The sequence below is a fragment of the Alligator mississippiensis genome, chromosome 7 (genome assembly GCF_030867095.1).
Source record: "Alligator mississippiensis isolate rAllMis1 chromosome 7, rAllMis1, whole genome shotgun sequence".
In the NCBI taxonomy this organism is placed as follows: domain Eukaryota; kingdom Metazoa; phylum Chordata; order Crocodylia; family Alligatoridae; genus Alligator; species Alligator mississippiensis.
Window position 1 is genome coordinate 75,271,338 of NC_081830.1, and position 15,810 is coordinate 75,287,147.

The window sequence follows — 15,810 nt, forward strand, 5'->3', positions numbered from 1 at the left end:
AACCAATATTTTCCAGTTCAGACTTTGCTTTGGGATGATTAATTCTTTGATGCTATCATTTTCTCTAGATGATGACCACTTTACAGGGTTATTTTACTTCACTGTCTTGCTCTTGGAACAAAAGTGATCAGACAATTAGAAAAGAATGCTGTTTTGTTCCAAATATATTTAAAATGTTATTATTGAAGGTGACATAATGCAAGAGATAACATTATTAGTGCAATTACAATTTAGATGTCTTTAGACTTAATATTTTCTCGAAATATGTTCATTCACAGTCCAGAATCATAAAGCATGACATGAATTTTATGTTAATATGACCCCTATTTAGATATTGATTTATGTACTTTATTATTAGCAATCTCTCTCATTAAACAAAATACATTGCTTGGGTTCAAATCTCAGAGAATAAAGTATGTAACTGGCTAATTTTTTCTGCTTCAATTTCTTTCTTTCTTTTTTTTTTTTTTTTTAAATAGGAAACAGTTTTAGGAAGAGGTCCACTATAGCTTGCTTGGCATCATTGCCAGTACAGTTATCATTAACTGGAATAGTGCATGTGCAGATAAATATCAGACATTTCATCAATACTAGTTCAAAAACAGTTATTCTTTTCACACCAGCAATTTAAGAATTCAACACTGTCCACCATACAAATCTGGTTTTAAAAATATCAGCATAAGGTGAAATATGTAAAATTTTTATAACTTTTTTTGATAGAATGTAAGACTGGTATTGCCAATCGACACTCATAGTAACATTAGCTTTGAGCCTTCAAGATTCAGCTTAGTTATCTGAATGCCATTACACTGTGATCACTGCTGAGGTGACAGACAGATTTGAAAGGCAACATTATTAAACGTAAAAATGGACACACAGATCTCAGACAACCCAGATATCTCTGTAGTGTTCTAATCAGTTGTATTACTAATGAAATCCATGTGAAGAACATTGCAAGAGGCAGTCACCTCACAAGCCCACTCTAAAGACTTTCTGTATTTCTTTGAAAGCACATTCTGTAACTTTGTGCCAGATCCTGCTAAGTGCTAATTGCTTTCAACTCCTACAGAAGCCTAAGAGTTGAGGTCATTCAGCACCCTGCAACAGAGATGCTTAGCACCATTGCAGAATTTGACCTTTTCTTAGCATTTATCTATAGAGCATCAATTCACTCTTATTCTTCTGCATTACCTAGAATTAATAGCTGTTTAATGCAGGTGTCATTCTGATTCTAGTAATCTCAAGTGCTATCTGCAATGAGCTGAGGTCTCATTAGCCCCCCCTTCCCTCTTGCCCCCCAATAACCTATAGCACAGACGATGACTGCAGTCTTAAATTTTATTCTATGTGGCTGCTTGTCCAGTGAGAGGAAGGGAGTTCAGAATCCCTGCCAATTCAAACCTTGCTCCTTCCACCCCCATCAAATCAGCACCTAAGGGAATGCTTAAATCCTAATATGGATCCAGGTGAGTTTACACTAATAGCAAAAGCACAATGGACTTTCATCCATTTTGTAAACATTGCTTCTTTTTCCTTTTTATTTTACTCCCAAACACTGATTTTATTGAAAAAAATATTCCCCACGTGGGAAATGAGGGCATCTGGATGTCTATTCAGAGGTCCAGTTCCAAGATCTGAAATTAGAGGGCAGAGTATGGTATTACAAGCAAGGATGTCAGCATCTGGACCCTTTTTCCTCCATAAGTAGTAATTAATTCTCCATCTATGTTCAAGATTAACAGGAACTGCACCCGCTGATGGTCAGCAGTTGACAGCAGTTGTAAAACCCCAAATGCAGTGATTACCCCAATTTCAAGCAGAGGTAAGTGCAGCTGGTACCAAGGATGGCTTTCCTTGCTGCAGCTGGGGTTAACACATGCACAGTCACTGATAACTGAGTTCCAAAATATATACAATCTTCAAGTCAGAAAGCTTGGTTCTGGGCTGGTGTAAAATCAGCCCACCTTTGTTAATTAAAATGAAGTCCTGCCAATTTACAACAGCTGAGGGGCTGGTTCCTAAATTAATTCCTGCAGTTCCATCTTTTGCTGCCTCTCACTGAATCTATCTAAAGTCAGAGCAATGTACCACCAGAATATCAGCCTGGACTCATGCAGCTAAATGAACCGTGGTCATCAGGAAATGGTTTTATTTGAAATCTGAACAAATACTGATCTAAGTGAAGCTTGTACTTCCCGTCAAATCAACAGGGCCTCAGAGGGTGTAATGGAGAGCAATACTTGTCTTATATTGTAGTACATTTGGCTCTGCTTATAAAGGCTGACAGAATTGTTGGGGTGGCCCCATGCAAGTGGTCTGCATATGGATTTTGTCAAGCAATGTACTGAGCAAAATGCATTTACAGATCCATTTTGCCCTTTAGATTAGCTCACTGTATCTAAATACAGTCTTTCAGTTTTGAAATCCGAACCAGGATTGCATTACCACCTTCTGTAATGTCAGCACCAAGAAAACATGGTTTGATATAAAGTTCTAACTAGTCAACCTTGCAAAGGCATGACCAACTAAGAAAAGATATCACTAACCTCATCTATAGCTTTCTTATAGCTCTGGGAGTAAGGGAAGATTAATCAGCATCAGAGGAAACAGATCAGGACAGGAAAAAGCCAGAGGAAGGGCAAGCAGGTTAGAAATAAAATTAGAATTGTTAGCTCAATGCTGTGAAGTATAAAGAAAAAAAACAACATCAACAAAACATCAATACACATTAAAATAGAGAAACAGTGGAAATTCATTTTGTTATCGAGTCCAACTCACTCTGCAGTTTTAAAATACAAACGTCAAACATAACATTCAGCTGGAAAGAAACACTTGGATGGATTTTTCCTGGGCCTTTGCTAAAGTAGGAATAAAACAGAACTGCACTGAAATTACTGCAAAGTTTGTTTTTACGCCATGATGACTAGCTGTGGCTGGGTATCCAACCTTTACAAACAGCACACCCCCTCTGCAAGATTGCTTCAGAGGTTACCAGGTGGTACAGAACAGGTCTGATCCAGCAAAACACTTAAGCTCCTGCTTAACTTTAAGCAAGTGCTAATGTGCTTTTCTGGACTTAGGTAATTGAAAACCATGCAATCTCAAAGGACTCCCATCTCCCATTGCCTCTTCCTGTGCTGTAGATTTATGGTGGGGATGGGATTGGATTTTCCTCTTTCTACTGGTCCCTAAAGTTGGGTAAGTAAATGGAATGGAAACCTGGCCAGCCAGGTCTTCATCACTCCATCAGGAAATAATTTAAAACTCACAGCAGGTCGGCTTGGGCGCGTCACATCCCTATTATCTTCCTGTTTTATCTTAGAAGGCTCGTGAGAGAGCACAGGTGACCCCTCAGGCTTGGCGTTTCCTGGGCAAAAGCAAAACATAGGTATTAGCGAGAAATGAAGACTTTAATCCAGCAGCAGAACTGGAAACTTTTGCTATGTGACAAATCCAAGGTGGCACCTCTGAGAAATCCAGTTCCTGTTTCTTTAGGGATCCAGTTCAAAATCAGTATTACCCTTCCTGGTCCTAAAACACTTCATGGGTTAAATCTAGTCACAGATCTCACCTTTCTTGCTCACACAAGAAAGAAGACTGAACACACAACAGCAACACTTAGCACCTCTATTACACCTCTCTACTGGAGGTCCCAAAGTACTGCATTCACTGCAGTGTTAAGCCTTTGTCCCAGAGATTAAATTGTAGCATCCAGGTAAAGCTCTGTGTTTGGCTAATATGGGAGTGCCCTGGTGCTGGGGCAGCGTGGGGAAAGACTGTGCCTAAAGACTTTGCTTCCCCTCCACAAGTCCGCCTCTTTCCCAGGTAAGCAACCTACACCAGTCTGAGGGTGGATGGGTCAGTGCAGCAAGCCACCTTCCCATCCCCATCTGTGGTAATTTGTAGCTTCTGGGATGCACAGAAGCCATAGCAAGTGTTCCTCATTGCACAAGTTATTCATCGCCTTTGGATAAGGTGGGGAGAAGTCTTCTTGTGCCTGACCACTATTCCCAGGTGATAGACAGTCTTCCCCTGAGGAACTTGCCCCAGATCATACAGAAAGACTGTGATCAACTCAGAAAATGATTTGACCCCCAAGTCTATCAAGCCTAGGACTGGTGTTCGCCATCATTCTGAAGAGTCTTGCCATGCTTTCCTCCCTTATTTCTTCTGTGGTTTGGAAAAACCTTCCTGTAGCTCTCTGTTTAATTGCCTCTACATCGCAATGGAAAACGTATACACCATATTCTCTCCCACTCTGCTATAATTAAAAAAAAAAAATTTGGTAATTGTATTGCTTAGTTTGTATAGGCAATAGACACCATAAAGCCTGCTGCTGTGAAGGTGATTTGAAAGGCACTACATGCAATATAGCTGTGTTGTACTGTCTTCAGTGTAGCAGTAGTACTCCTAACTAAATCTAATAGCTGACTTAACATTACCATCTTTTTTTTCTATTGAAGAAACACATGCACTCTGTAAAAAGAGTGGGACATATGAGTAACTAGAAACACTGGAGGATCTAGCATAGTTAGGACATTACTTGCCAGAGAATTCTTCATTAGTAAAAAAACCCCCCAAACACAAAAGGACAATTGCTCATAAATCAACTACCTTGAGAACTGATTATTTCAACAAGAAGCATGTCATCTTACAGGCAAGTCATAAAAAATTCAAAGGATAGATATAGCATTTGTTTTACTACTCTTCAACTCTGTGGATTTATATTTCAGGACAGAAATGCAGATAAACTGGCTGAATTTGCTCTAGCAACTCCTTTTGTGATTAGATGTGGAAAAAGATCTTTAAGAATGGCTAGAAGATGCCAGGAAATAATCAGCTAGGAACATAAATCCAGTGTAAACATGGTCCTGTGTTGACAGAGTTTTAGAGGAAACAGCTTATGAGATAATTCATTTCTTTTCTCCCTGGAGGAGCGGTCTCTAAACACAGATGAAGTAAATAGAATAAAAACCCAACCACAAAGAAAGTTGAGTTTGGGTTAACAAAGGAAGAGTGTGTGCCCAGGATCTATTAGTTTACACAACACCACAACTGGCACCTCTTTTCATACAAGTATTTGGAAACCACACAGAATATTGGACCAAACTGATCATTTACCACCCAAAATGCTAAATAGCTTCTGTGGGGATTGGCATGACAACAAGACTGCTGTGAACAAATACAGCACCCTCTCAGACCATCAGAATGCGCTGGGTATGAAGGAGCAAGTATCAACTCAGTTTTACAGGGGAGAAAATGGAAGGATATTATTAGAGCCTAATTTCAGAAATCCAGTTGCTTAAATCAGGTGTAGAGCAACAGAAACCACAAAAGGTTTCTCAAATCAGCTTTACACACCTAAGTGACCAGAATCCTATAAGTTAAGGGCACTTTTATATGTGCTCCAAGGGTGGAGCTTTAATTAGAGTGGCTCTCGGAGCTCCAATTAGGCTCAGAGCTTTAATTAGGCTCTGAGAGCCGCTCTAATTAAAGTGCTTCTGTGTCTTGTGTATTAGCGTCTCTGTGCTTTAAAATGGCAGTGGGGGCGCTTAAACTAAAGCCCGTTCGATGAGCTTTAGTTCAAGGTTCCTGCCACCATTTTTAAGTGTGGGGATGCTGACAGGTGAGACGCAGGAGGCTGCTGGAGCACAGAAATCATCATGCTCCCGCAGACTCGATTAATCGAGCCTGCTTTGCAGCACTGGAATTCCAGTGCACTGGAGCAACACCAGCAGTTGTGTATAGGCGCCCTAAGTGACTTGTCAAAAGGTCATACAACTAGTAGGGAAGGACCACAGATCAGGTCTTAACAGTGGCCTAAAAGAAAAAGAAAGAAATGTTCTCACCTCTGACTCTGTTACGCTCACTGGATCCAGCCTGGGATCCAGGCTGGGATCCTCCCTGGGAGCTAGGCTGAGAGCTGGGGGTGCTGGAACTTGAGGAGCTGCCACTGCTGGTCCTCTGCAGGGGACTCTCAATGATGGGCTCTGTTCTCCTCAGGTCCGGATTGCTAAATGCACATTACAACAAAGCAGATGCTGTCATCATACTTCAGATGTTTTCTGGAGAGTTGTGAGAAAGTCTGAATGACAATACAGCATCACGGGTTCAACAAATCCTTTCCAAGCTGACACGAGATGGTCAAACTTACCACAACAACTTGCAATACAAGATGGCAGCAGTAGGTGTGTCCACTTTACACCCCAGCTTTATGGGTAAAATTATCCAAAAAAAAGTGTGAGCCTAAATCCCATTTTCACAAGTGCTTAAGTGACACAGGAGCTTAAATCTCAGTGAAAATCAGCAAGATTTAGGTTTGATGCATCTGTACTATTCTAGCTAACAATGTTACTAACGTGAGTTAGGGTGAAGATGCACATTACACTTAGACCATACTAAATCTGCAATGTTAAGCAGTGCTAAAGCTAGAATGTGAGCAGTTGCGCATGAAGGGTTAATACTGTTTCTTGCCTGCATACCTCTGACTTGCCAGGCGAGGCCTGGCAAATAGGAGCATATTTATGAGCAGAGATCCTGGTTTTCTCTGATCTGAAAAAATACCCAATTTTCAAATTAAAAGAACTAACCCAAAATCCATTTTCCATAATCAAAATGAAACACCACGAGAGAGAGAGAGAGAGAGAGAGAGAGAGAGATAGTGTGTGTGTGTGTGTGTGTGTGTGTGTGTGTGTGTTTGTAAAATAAATAAATAAAATGCTGGTTCATTTTATGGGAAAATACGAATTTAAGGTTACTTTTTTAACTGAAAATTGGGGATTTTTTTTTAAATCAGAGAAAGCCAGGATCCCTGGATTTATAAGACAGGACACATGGACCCCATCCCTGTTCTGGCTGGGGGGAGGGATTGGAAGCAGTGCATCCTGGGATGGTAGAGAACTGCAAAATGCTCATTTTACTCTCCAAGGAACACACAGAAGATACCCTAACACAACCTAGGTAGCATGGCCCAGAGTTAACCCTCGCTCCAAGTGACAGAAATTTGAGATGCTCAGAGAACATTAAGAATGATTTAACAAAGCTTTAACATGCAGATGCTTGTGTTTTAGGTGACCTTAGCGTGGGGTAAGTGTAGCATGCATCTTCACCCTTACAATCTTACGATGGCATAGCAGCTGGTAGTTTTCACACAAGTTAGCAGGATAAGCAAAACTCTTATAACATTTACCAAATCTAATAATTCAAGTGAAACCAGGTTTTAGGTAACTCAGGTTAAGAGCTCTTTTTTTTTTTTTCCTAATATAGACAAGGACTAAGCACTTTTGCAAATTCTTTTGCTTGTCACTAATTGGCTTCCAGTAAAGCAAGAAACAAAACATCCCACCTTAGTGTTTCAGCTACCCTAGACAATGGTGTCACGTTCCCTCAGCCTAGGCAGACATTTTACTGATCTTAATATTTGATTGTCATAGGAAAACCTATGCATGCCAAAGCCATGGCTGATACCATTACCCTCTTGTGCCTCTATAATTAGAAGGTCAATAACATTTGCATTCTGAACTATGGATCAGATCATCAGTTGGTGGAAATCAGCAGAATTTTACTAATGTCAATGGTTCTATGCCAGTTTATATCCATTGAGAATCTGGACTCCTGTTTTTAAGAGTGAAAATGGATTTTTTTCCATTGTGCTTGAAACTGCTTCCAAGAAATATTATGCAAAACAGTTTTATCTATTTAAATGGTTAGAAGCAGCTAAAATAAGATTCATTTGCTCTTGCCAAATTCTAAGTAAAAGAATTCTTTCATTAAAAGAAATCCCTACAATTTTAGATTTATTTATTATGAATTGGTCAAAAAAATTCTGTTTAAAGAAGCTGGTCCTTGCAGTTCACAGATTAGTTATGTTTTCAGCCTCTGCTAAAGTTTGCCATATGATTGCAAATTATTTTTTTGCTGTGCACTCTCATTCTCTGATTTTCATGGTTTCATATCTCAGGCATTGCAAACTGCACAAGTTACCAACCGTACATTACTACCTCTTCCTCTGTCTCACCCTCCCTTACAAATATACACCATTTTACATTTGGAACAAAAAATGGTTTTGGTTTAAACACAGCAACCTCATTTACAGCACAAAATCCTCATTTGGCACTGCAATAAGACCCAAAAACATATTCACTCAGGTTTACACAATTTATTTTTCTGCGATATTTTTGTTTATCCTTCAGAAACTTACTAAAAATGAATGGAAGCTTATTCCATTGCTTTCATTTAGGGTGCTGCATTATATAATGTGTAATTTTTAACACTGGCACTGAAGAGCAATCTTCAAGTGTGTTGTTCATATATTATAAGTGACCTAGAGTAATTTAGCCAGTGGGCAGAATAGTACAACTGGCATTTATTATAAGAAGTCATATTGCCATAATTGAGTTGTTGGCATCATTGTTTGGATACTGAGAAGGATGAATATTAGAAAATATTTCTGCCCAGCATGAAATTGTGTTTATATGGTGAGTTACATGTAAAGTTAAGATGACTGCAGAGAGAACATGCTTTCTGAGCATAGCAACTTCCCATGTTTGCTAAAGATAGCAAATAAGGAAAGAATATTTAATACAAAATTAAAATGTATACAAGGGAGGAATCCGTAATAAAAAGGTAGATGGATAAAGCAAAGTAAGAAGAGAAGACCCATTGGTGCTACTGTGATTGACCAGTTGTTGGTCTACAGAATACATGGTTTAGCTGGGGCTTCCTTGGCTAAGGGGTTAGTCAAGAAATGTCTTTTTAAATTGAAGCAAGAGATGCAATTATCTGTATTGACTATAACCAATACCGCAAATATGTTTCAAAAGCAAGATGCTATTACTGGAATTAAACAGTCCAAAACTAGCATTATTATTATTATTTCTCTCTCATATCATAATTACACTTATGGAAATGTCATTGCTTTTACAGGAGTTGCTTTATACTGCCATTCATAAATGGCATGAGATTCTGTGCTAGAGAACTGATGATGATTTAGTTATGGATGACAGGTAATAGAGATGAATAAATGTCCATGACACGGACATAGAGCCTTTCCATTCAGAAAAAAAAGCTTTTTTTAATATATATATCATAACACTCATAGCACTTATTTCAAGATGAGCCTGGTACACTCTCTGCAGTGCTACTTCTGTGTAATTTAGACATTAGACTGGAAAAATGGTTTATACTGAAAGTCATTATTAATTTAGCTGAGAAAATCCTATGTCATTTGAAGCCTTTGACCTTACCCTAAAGGACAAAGTGAAAGAAAGAAAACCTTCAAACATTTCCACAAAGAAAGTTATATAGAATACAAACATTTATCCTAAGATTTAAGCTGGCATTTCATTTGATAACATCTGTAGTTCTGTTCACAACACTATCACAGTCTGCAGATCAAATACTAGCTCTCACAAGCCTAAGCTCCATCTTTTTCCTTCAATTCTGAACGAGCTTGCTGTATTTTATATTACTTTTAAAATAGCCCATCTGCAACATGTTCTGCCAGCGCACAGGGGGAAAGAAGAGATGATAGTACAGCAAGGGCAGCCATTGGGGTGCAGTTAGTAGGTCAGGCTCTTTCCCAGGAGTAGTATAGTTAATTGTTCTCTAATGTCCACAGTACATGGTAGCCAGAAGTACATGCTGCTCCTATAAGACTTATTCTACATCCACTGACATGAAGGACATTTTTTCCTTCACTTGAATTTAAATATGATCTAACTTTCTGAGCAGCAGGGAAGTTGTCACATCACACTTCCCCCTGGCACCACTCACGGAATTCTTTGGGTAGGAGCAATACTGCAAAACATCAGCTGCCATCCCTGCTCCCCACTCACATTGCTGCTCCAGCCAGGATTTGGCCTCCAGAGGCATTTATACATGTGCTCCAGGAGTGGAGTGGGGGGAGAGGAGGGAGGAAGAAGGCACTGTTTTAATTAGAGTGGCTCTAAGAGCCACTCTAATTAAAGCACCCAGAGCATCTTGTGCATCAGTGTCCCCACACTTAAAAATGGTGGTGGGATGTGCTTGAACTAAAGCTCGTTTAATGAGCATTAGTTCAAGCACCCCACCACCATTTTTAAGTGGGGGGATGCAGATACATGATATGCTAGAGTGCTGTAATTACTACAGCAGACTTGATTAACTGAGCCTGCTCCAATGCATGTCATTAGTAGTTGCAGCATGTCAGAGCCTCACTGCTCATGTATAGGCAAGCTAGTGTGCTAAGGAGCAGGAAGGAGCTGAGAGGACCTAACCTTGATTCTGCTAAAGTTAATGGCCAAACTCCTATTTGATTCAATACAGAATTGAAGACCCTTTTAACTTCCTGGAAAGTTTAAAAACTCAGAAATTTCAGCTCACTAGGCAATTTGTACAAACAGCATGAGGCACATGGAGTCCAAACATTCACAGCCTTCAGTGCTAATGTTGAGAAAAAAAAATACTAATTAGTACAAACCGACTGTTTCCTAGGTCTAGGAAAGCAGTCCAGGTGGAAAGCAATTGTAATTTATCAGTTACAATATGATGAGAAAAAATAAAGCGCTTAAAAAAATACTTGTTTTTTTCTTGTGTTATCAGAAATAAAGATTCAGCTACATCTGCACTACAGTTCCAAATCTGGCAGGAGAATGGGTAGGCATAGATGAGTTTGCTTTAGTTAACACTAGTGGTAGTGAAAGTGTTGTAGCACAGGTGTCTATATACAGGCGTGTCGCAACTTACGCAGGGGTTAGGTTCCAAGGTCATCGCGTAAGGTGAAAATCGCGCATAGTCAAATCACCAGCGATTTGACTAGCAGCGACTGCCTCTGCCTCCAAAACCTCCCACCGCTGCTGCGGAGGCATGCTTGAAGCTGGCAGCTGCGCAGCGCGGGGTGGTGGGGGGGATGGCTGCATGCCGCCGGGCCACCCCCATGCTGCCAAAACCTCCCGCTGTCGCCGCAAACTGAAGCCCCGCCCCCCCTCCCACCCCTGTAAAGTTCAATTTGCACAAGTTAAACGTGCATATGATGCAATTGTACTGTAGGCTGTACCTACCCACCCGATAGCTTGGGACTTAACTCACTGGCTGAATCCTCTGCCACTGTGGTTTTCCTGTCACTGGTACTCATCAAACTAGTACAAGGTGCTGCAATCACACCTCTGGATTCCAGTATAGATGCAACCTACAGGTTGTATAGTGGAAAATGTACCATTATTTTGCCCTTAGCAGAATCAATTACTATGATGCTTGTTTTTCCATGACCAGACTCCTTGTTCCTCACTCCCTACTCAAAGTGGTAAACAGATGGCTCTAAAAGGAACTTCATGCAAACCTCCATGAACAACACATTTTCCATGAACTACAGGTGACTCTAGATCATGGCCCAATGTTTGCCCTCCACTTGGACATCTTGAAAACTGGCATACCAGGAATTAAAATGTAAGAGTAAGTGAAATTTTGCTCTCATTCTATACCTTGCTCTGATCGGTTGTGATCCTAGTCTAGTTCCCAACGCACTGCCATTTCCAGGAGAGTTCTTTCTAGCTAGAGCAGGGGATATGGAAGTTGTTCGTTGAGGCACCTGAAAGAAAAATCAGCACAGTCAAAGCTATTAAGACTAGACAATTAAACCGGGCTCTTCTCTTCTAATATTCGGGGAGATCAGGTTTCAGCAGGCTTTCTGATTTGATGTGCAATTAATTTCCCATGGAGAGAGAAGAAATATTTAGAGTGGTTATGAAACACAGAATTCTTGGCACCTACTATGCATCATAGAAATATGAGATAAATGCCTCAGTGGGTCTTTATTTAATCTTTTGCAAGGTATGGCTGCTCCTGAAGGCAGAGCGCTTCATGGAATCCAAAAAATGTATCCATTAATATCAAGCACGGAGATTTATCAAACATGGATTGCATAAGCTCCAAATTTCACAAAAACCCACATCTAAGCCAGAATGGTTGTTTTAACTTTGGCAAGGCTAAACTCCGGACTAGTCAGAAAGGTCATTTCAGCAGCCATTAAAAAGAAGAGTTCATGCAAAAATAAGTTATGCTGTGACAATATCAATGCAGTGCAATACAATACAATGCAGTGGTTATAGACAAGGGTTGGGAAGAGGAGGCCACAGGGTGGAATCCAGGCAGAGGCTTAATTCCCTTGATCAAATGTCTTGAATTTTCTGTGCTTCAGTCACTGAAGCCGTATAATGGCTGAAAGCCAGACCTCACAGAAACCCATATGTTCAGCCAGGATTGTTCACCTTATCGTAATCAAAAACCTAAACACACCTCCTGCAAGCCCTTACTTGTTACAAAACATTAACTCAGGAATTTTCTTTACAAGGTCAGAAAATATGACACTGATTTATCCCACTGCATTTAGAGATTCAATGCACTGTGCAGAAAGTTATGCAATACCTAGACCCCTTGGAAAGAGCTAAGAGTGATTCTTACCTGTGGAACTGCCTGCTGCAAGATGGCATGAAGGCCAAAAATTATTATTACTATTATTTTATTTTTTAGGTAACAATGAGAATATTCATAGTTGTATTAGGGAGGCTAAAAAAATTTGGAACAGAGAGAAGGAGAACATCACATCCATGGGCATACATACCTAGGCAACAACTGTTCTGGTTAAAAACAAAATTCCCATATGGATATATTACTTCGTCATTGTCTTTAATGAAATATCTTTCACCTTCCTCTGAAGCATCTGGTTCTGGTACAAATATGGTATGACAATTCCTATGGTTCTGCAGTAGGTTTGAGCGTAAATCCCAACTGTGACTTTATTGATGTGAGCCAGAATTTTCACAATAATTATTGATCATATTAATTTATAACAGGTCCACTGCCATTCTAGATGTAATCTACTGATCTAAATGATATTTTCCCCACATTTGGAAACATATACTCTGTGCACAACTGAAATGACCAACCAATTTTCTTTGAAGAACCAGAAACTGTGGTGTTACCAGCTTGAATATTACTGTACACAGTTCTACAGTCACAGTGAGGAAAATGCCTGAATCAGGAAAAGCACTGTGCATTCTTGTTGTTTTCTGAAATTAGACACCTATTTGGATCTCCAATGGACTTTCAAATTCAGCACTAAGAGTTTGGGACTCAGAAGCTACTGGTTCCGTGGGGTCCAACAGCAGAAGCATCCTTGCTGAATGTGTCACAAGTGAGAAGCTTTCTTTGCATGAACTAGATTGTTATGTGCCCCAGATTAATTAGGCTGTAGCAGACTGTAACCAGTTTCCTGAATTTCACCAAGAAATAAAATTGTGGCTGGTGGGGCAGTTATGTTGCCCACAGGTGTAACATGCTTGCAATGTAATGTAATTGTTGAGTTTGCCTTGTCTAAATGCAGAAAGCCACCGTTCTGAGCAACCTGCAAATGAAATATCTGAGTGGCTCTCAAGACTGACTTCTGACGGAAAGGAACATATATGAAAAGGAACTTTTGAAAGCACTGCCATTATCTGGGAATTCAGGAATGGTAACAAATCTAGTAAGACCCCAATTGCCCAGCACTTTGACGACAGGCAGACATCAGCTGAAGGTACAGACACAGCTCCTGTCTATCCTCAAACATCCCCCTCTTATCTGGATTGAGCTTATATCCACTAACTTTCATGCATGTCATTATCTCCAGGATATACTAAGAGAGAAACACTACGAGATGAAGATGGTTCTGTCCAGGCTCCACGAGAAGAAATGAGTACCAACAGCATATTAAATAAAGGGCTCTATTACTTATCTCACAAGCTCTCATAGTATCTTCATGTACACATTGAATAGGGTGTGAACTGCAGAAATTGCCATAAAACCCTGTAAGCAAGACCCCTTGGAGATGAGCAACTGCTTAACATAACACTCTGATAGTCAATTGAAGGACATTAATAACACCAGGTCAAAACAGTTCTTACCCAACCCTGTCAGATACTCTAAACAGATCAGTAGGATCTCCTAGCAGAGCACTGAAGAATACTGATAAGATGTCTCTAGTCATCCTATCATCATTGTCTATATTCCTGGGTAGATCATTTAACTGCCCTTTGCCTAGATCTGAATCTCTATTGCCTAGATTCCCAAAATCCTGGCAGGTAGCAGTTGTTACCAGAGCAGTCCTGCTCTCAACTTCAGAACAGCAAAGCTCAGGAATGGAAGGCTAGAGGCAACGTGGGAACTATTCAAGGTATTTGCATTTCTCTGAACAGGGGTTGTATCATGCCATACTAAAAGATTGCAGTCAGCTTGTTCTCCCCTTCAGGTATGCACTCATGTATCCTAATCACAATACAGTAACCAAAAATGTAAGTAATATTGAATGCTGAGGCAACATGTCACTATGAGTTCCACTATGAGTGCCTTGCCCAAGTGGCTGATGTTTTGTTTTCAGATTCAAACTGCTTATTTGCTAAAGCATGGCAAAACTCCATCTAAATCATGGAAAAATACTGTTCACTGCACTGTCACAATCAATTTGCGGAAATTTTTTTCTTCATAAATATGCTCCTGGGCTGAGAGCTTGTTCAGTCTAAGGGAAATCTTAACAGCAAAGTTATAATTCATCCCCCAAAAAGGTGTATAAACAATACGATTGAAATACTGTACCAGAAGAGTCTTAATTAAAGAAGGTCTGCCAGCAGCTGCCATAATATCAATGAAAGAATAAAGCTGCTGGAGCCTTTACAAGTCTTCCATTAGGTATTGATTACGACTGCAGGCAGGATACTAACCTAGAATGACCAGTCTTATTGAGTATGACAAATTTTATGTTGCTAATAATTCAATTTAAGCAGAAAGTATTTTTCCCCCCCTCAGGAAGGGAGACATTGATTTGTTTTGGATTCAAATCAGGCTCGAGAACTTTCTTTGCTATTTATCACAAGGCAATATTATTTAGTGGTGGTGTGCATGTGCCAGAGATTTGCTAACAGCATCTACTCAGCAACTTGTACTAAAATGTCAACCTAGTGCATCTCCTAGGCTTGCCTATATGAACACCGCTGCCAGCAGGGGTCAAACCTGAAAACTGCTGATCAGCTGCGAGCAGCTAGGATCCTTTCTGATGATCATCTTCCGAGAGCTTCAAAGGATCAGCCCCTGAGCGTAACAGGATGTGAACTCCACCAACTAAGAAAGAAGCCCCAGAGTTCCACCCTCTGCCCCGCAGCACTGAGCAGTGCTGAGGTGCCATGGGGGGCTAGCTCTGAGATGGCTTCTTTCTAGCTCTGAAAGTTAGGAGCGAGACAAATGTTACCTTTGGTGGAATGTCTTCCTCCTGTCGTAACCAAGAACTTCGGTCAAACTTTTCAACACGAGGGGGGAGAGGAGGGTTTTCTGAGGTGGGGTCCGAGTTCTGCCTTGGCATCTCAGTGCGGTGAGAGGTCACCGTCAGAGCCTCCTGAAACCCAGCCATCCCCTTTGCAGGCTGTTCATGCAGTGACTGAGAGCCAGACAAGGAGCTTCCTTGGGATTTCACAGTGACCAGATGTGGAATCTAAGCACCAAGTCAAAACAAAACTATCAGTACAAAATGAAAAAAAAAAAAGTTTAAAAAAAAGTCAATTAATAGGTCAAATCCATTGAAAAAAGAGCCCTAGGGTTTGAGATCAGCACTGCCTGTTGGTTTCAGGAACTTCTGACTTACAGAGGTTTTTTTGTTTGCCTGTTTGGCATGAACTGCTATGTTAAAGGAATGGTAAGGTTGCATAGTTCAGCACTTTAAAGACAGGAAATGCCAAAGTTAGGACTGCACATAAAAGCTGACTCTGGCAACTTATGCTTATGCACTTAGTATTTTCAAATATTGTA

The 15,810-nt window shown here is 40.3% G+C and overlaps 1 protein-coding gene across 4 annotated transcripts in view; it reads right to left on the minus strand.

Moving 5' to 3' along the window:
- TNIK (TRAF2 and NCK interacting kinase) overlaps window positions 1–15,810 on the minus strand; it is a 328,040-nt gene that overhangs the window by 38,978 nt on the left and 273,252 nt on the right. For 2 of the 4 annotated variants that reach the window (XM_059731143.1, XM_059731144.1), the window contains 5 exons: window positions 15,257–15,496; window positions 11,460–11,566; window positions 5,850–6,013; window positions 3,270–3,367; window positions 2,547–2,570 (listed from right to left, as the gene is read on the minus strand). In XM_059731143.1, coding sequence (XP_059587126.1) covers window positions 2,547–2,570; window positions 3,270–3,367; window positions 5,850–6,013; window positions 11,460–11,566; window positions 15,257–15,496 — 633 coding nt within the window. The remainder of the gene's footprint in view (window positions 1–2,546; window positions 2,571–3,269; window positions 3,368–5,849; window positions 6,014–11,459; window positions 11,567–15,256; window positions 15,497–15,810) is intronic. The other 2 variants (XM_019500863.2, XM_019500862.2) reach the window with 1 other exon arrangement.